The 5,000-nt window shown below is 41.0% G+C and overlaps 1 protein-coding gene across 1 annotated transcript in view; it reads left to right on the plus strand.

Moving 5' to 3' along the window:
* Positions 1–5,000, plus strand: part of inpp5a (inositol polyphosphate-5-phosphatase A) — a 170,654-nt gene that overhangs the window by 118,920 nt on the left and 46,734 nt on the right. Inside the window, 1 exon segment of the mRNA XM_084392318.1 lies at positions 571–655. Coding sequence (XP_084248444.1) covers positions 571–655 — 85 coding nt within the window.

Consider the following 5,000-nt stretch of genomic DNA (forward strand, 5'->3'; position numbering starts at 1 on the left):
GCCCAGTCTGAGGCCGTGAGCTGGAGTGCCAGTGCCGCTTCAGAGATGTAAAAGTGTGTGTTTTATGAGCGCGGAGAGCCTTCTCTTTTACGGGGCCATAAATACATTGTTATTAGGTGTTGGGAGTGAGCTGAGATTTATCCCGGCGATTAGCCGGCCTAGCATCCTCTTTCCATTAATCCACACACACATGCACACACACACACACACACACGCACACACACACACTCCTGCTCCAATTCTTCATCACTCTCTCAAGTAAATTATTTGCTGTGGGGAGTTAATTATCCCTCGTTTAAGGTGCGTTTTTAAGCGGAAAGAGGCGTTTCTGAGACCTCTTGAGTTCGGCACTTCATGAATCGTGCTGAGAGTGAACTGAACACACACACTCACACACACACGTTCAGTAAGAGTGTGACATCACTGCTGATCAGCTGTCAATCATCTGTCACTCACACACACTCGTCCACTAGGTGGGGCTGCTGCACAGATCATGTCTGACTCGTGTGTGTGTGTGTGTGTGTGTGTGTGTGTGTGTGTGTGTGTGTGTGTGTGTGTGTGTCTCTGCAGGATCACGGATCAGAGGTTCGAGCGACTGCCGTATTTCATCTTCGGGGACTTTAACTTCAGGTTGGACTCCAAGCAGGTCATTGAGGTCAGTCAAACACACACACACACACACACACACACACTCCAGCCCTGCTCACAGTAGCATTCTATCACATGTTTTTAAAGTACTACATTTGTTAAAAAGTGAAACACTGCACAACGTTTAGCTTCAGAAGAGAGTAACTTCCTGTGTAAGTCATGTGACAGAGCTGTGTCTCACTCTCACGCAGCTCGTATTATTTCTGAAGTATACTGCCTATAATACTTCTGTGACCTACTGCGTTTGCTCAAATGAACACCACTTGAGTTCCCTAAGATAAATGATAATGTGTCCCACAATGCATTGTGCTCGAATTGTCCATCTACGTCCAGGTTTAACATCAACAGAAAGTGTTTTGAACATCATCTGCCATTTGCTCAGACTGACAGAAGTCACGATAGTTTGACATGAAATAACTGAACATGCCGGCAATGCTTTGAAACAGAGAAGCTGTGTTGTAGAAAGTGTTTTATAAATGAAGGTGACTAGACTTGACTGTAGTGTGTGTTGTGCATCTCGTGTTCCACACACACATCTAAAGATTTACAACACTGTATGAATGAAAATGAAATGTCAAGCTGAATTTGAATGCAAACTGGAAAGTTTTTCTGCACTTACATGTGATTTGAGCTCTTGTGTTTTATTATAATGCATTCGTTAGCAAAAAATCAAACCTTTTGAAATTATTACAATTTAAAACTGTGAATATACACATACACACACACACACACACACACACACACACACACACACACACGGTCTCTTCTGCTCACCAAGGCTGCATTTATTTGATCAAAAATACAGTAAAAACAGTGAAATATTTTAAGAATGTAAAACAGCATTTTTATACACTGATAATAATCATAAATGTTTCTTGAGCATCAAATCATCATATTAGAGTGATTTCTGAAGGATCATGTGACACTGAAGACTGGAGTAATGATGCTGAAAATTCAGCTTTGATCACAGGAATAAATTACACTTTTATAAAACATTTTTTTAATTATTCTTATTTCTTTTTATTATTTTAATTTCTTCTATGTAAAGCACTTTGAATTGCCATTGTGTATGAAATGTGCTATATAAATAACCTTGCCTTGCCTTGCCTTGCCTATATATTCACATAGAAAACAGTTATTTTTAATTGTAATATAATTTCACAATATTGCTGTTTTTTTCCTATTTTTAATTAAATACATCCTGGGTTAGCAGAAGAGACTTATTTTGAAAACATAAACATTTGACCTATCCCAAAATTTTGAATGGCTATGTGTGTGTGTATATATATATATATTTGATATTGTGCTGATTTTTGACATTATGCACTAAAAACAGCAGGACATAAATGTGAAAAACACCTTAATGTACTAATACAGTGATATTAAAAGTTCGAATTCAGCTTATTGATGATGCATATTATATACAGGCGAGCAGATGAGCCAGAATATGAACGCAACGAGCAAAATGGTTAATTGTTTTCTTTATAATGGTCACAAACTCTTAACAGGAAACTGCGCTTCTTCTGATTGAAGTATTCTTGATGAATTTGGTGTTTTAATATCACTGTCTTCCTGGTGAGGAGAGCCCTTCAGTGTGTGTAAAGAGTGTGTGTTGCGTATCTCCCGCTGAAGGGTGTTTTAAAAGGCGTCATTAGCACACAATGAGTGTGAGTGTGTGTGAGTGTGTGTGAAAAGCCTCCTCACATAACAAAGCTCACGAGGGCCGATCCGCAAACACAGCTGGGCTCCTGAGGGCCCTAATGAGCCGTATATCTGCGGGCCGTAAACCAGCGCTGTGTGCGACACGCTCATTGTTCTCACTCAGGTCCTGTGTGTGTGACGAGGCTCATTGTTCTCACTCAGGTCCTGTGTGTGACAGGAAGGAGGTGCTCGTTGAATTGCTGTTCGCGATCTAATGATGCAGGACGGGTTTCATCTTGTGTGGTTCGTCTAAAACATTCGCCTCAAGGCCTTGTCCACACTAATATGCTTTTGTTATTATTTTCATATCCTGGCAACCACCTAGCAACGAGCCAAGTCAAGTCCCCTTTATTTATATAGCGCTTTCTACAACACAGTGTTTCAAAGCAGCTTTATGGAGATAACAGGAAAATAATTCAACAAAGTTTGTTTCCAGAAGAAAATAGAATCAGTCCAGCTTAAGTAAGTTCAGTGATGGTTCATTTTTGTTTAAAATAAAAGAAATAAAGTTTAATTTAGTTTATATATATATATATATATATATATATATAGCCGCTCTGGAGAAAATTGTGATGTCATCGTCCAGCTCAGTTCAGTTCTCATGTAATGGTGTCAATGCAGGAGATCAATAATATTGTTGAATATTAAATTAAATGTCCCCAACTGTGGCAACCACATAGCAACACCCTTGCAACCACCCAGCATACCCTAGCAACTACATAGCAACACCCTTGCAACCACCCAGCATACCCTAGCAACCACATAGCAACACCCTTGCAACCACATAGCAACACCCTAGCAACCACATAGCAACAGCCTTGCAACCACCCAGCATACCCTGGCAACCACCCGGCATACCCTGGTAACCACCCAGCAACACCCTTGCAACCACCCAGCATACCCTGGCAACCACATAGCAACACCCTTGCAACCACCCAGCATACCCTGGCTAACACATAGCAACACCCTTGCAACCACATAGCAACACCCTTGCAACCACCCAGCATACCCTGGTAACCATATAGCAAGACCCTGGCAACCACCCAGCATACCCTGGCAACCACATAGCAACACCCTGGCAACCACCCAGCATACCCTGGCAACCACATAGCAACACCCTGGCAACCACTCAGCATACCCTAGCAACCACATAGCAACACCCTTGCAACCACCCAGCATACCCTGGCAACCACATAGCAACACCCTTGCAATCACCCAGCATACCCTGGCAACCACATAGCAACACCCTGGCAACCACCCAGCATACCCTGGCAACCACATAGCAACACCCTTGCAACCACCCAGCATACCCTGGCAACCACATAGCAACACCCTGGCAACCACCCAGCATACCCTGGCAACCACCCAGCATACCCTGGCAACCACATAGCAACACCCTGGCAACCACCCATCATGCCATTCTTGATCAAATAAATGCAGTCTTGGTTAAGCATAAGAGACTTCTTTCAAAAACATATTAAAAATGTTCCCGACCCCCAAACTTTTGAACGGTAGTGTAATATGTCTGAATGTCATTGTGTTTTATTGCAAAATATCACAGCCAGATCCATTCATTGTAAAGAAAGATGCTCAAACACACTTTACAAACAAAACATTTGTTGAGTTTGAAATGCCAAATTAATATTTGGCAGTATAGTTTGTTTGTAGTTAATTGATGATGTTGATCATAAATCCACAAAAAATCATCGAAACACCAGCGGATTCAAGCCTCAGACATGCGCTCAGTGAAGAGAACAGACTCTGAGGTATAGTCCACACTAATGAGCTTTCGTTCTCTCCGCTTTGTCTTCCGTCGACACTGAGACGTGTTTTTATTAATGAACACTAATCTTTTTGAAAACGCTCTTCAAACTGGATAAATTTGAAAGCGCTGGTTTCTCGGTGTAGTGTGGACTGGGAACACTGAGGTATTTAAAAGCGATGATGTAAGTTTAGTCATGTGACGCATATTGAACCCATAGATATTGATGTTTATAGCGGTGTTGTCCTGTTATATTCACTTTCACACGGTTGCTAAAATATGTAAGTTCACACACTCTTCATATCACAGACAGTCCTGCACAGATGACAGAGTTCACTCTCATCTGCTGTCCTGCAGTGAAACACGAGAACAGTTTTAGCGTTTTAGACCAAACATATAATGAGTGAGAGCGTGACCTGGACGATCAGGGAATGAGGAGATACTCTGATAAATATAATCATCCTGTCAGAAGCGCGATAACTTTATTATTATCCTGGCTCTCAGATGCTCTGATTATTTGTGTCTACTGTTACCCATAATCCCTTTCTGCGACAGGAGTTTGTGAAGTTGAATTTGAATGCAAACAGAAGTTTTTTAGTATTTTCTTTATGTGTGATATAGTGAAACATTTAAAATATCTTTTCTATTGTAATATATTTTAAAATGTAAACATTTACAAAAATGTAAAAAATTTTCCCGTGATGCAAAGCTTTATTTTCCGCATCATTACTCCATCCATCCGGTCCGGTCCGGTCCAGTCTGGTTCAGCTGAGGCCGACGTCTAATAAACGCATCATCTGCTGGATTAATGCCTTCAGGCTTCAGTTATAAAAATGCACTTTGATCTTAATGTAAATAAGAGTTTATTTTGTTTTTATAGGGTGTATTC

The sequence above is a fragment of the Rutilus rutilus genome (assembly GCF_951802725.1).
Source record: "Rutilus rutilus genome assembly, chromosome: 20".
Classification (NCBI taxonomy): Eukaryota; Metazoa; Chordata; class Actinopteri; order Cypriniformes; family Leuciscidae; genus Rutilus; species Rutilus rutilus.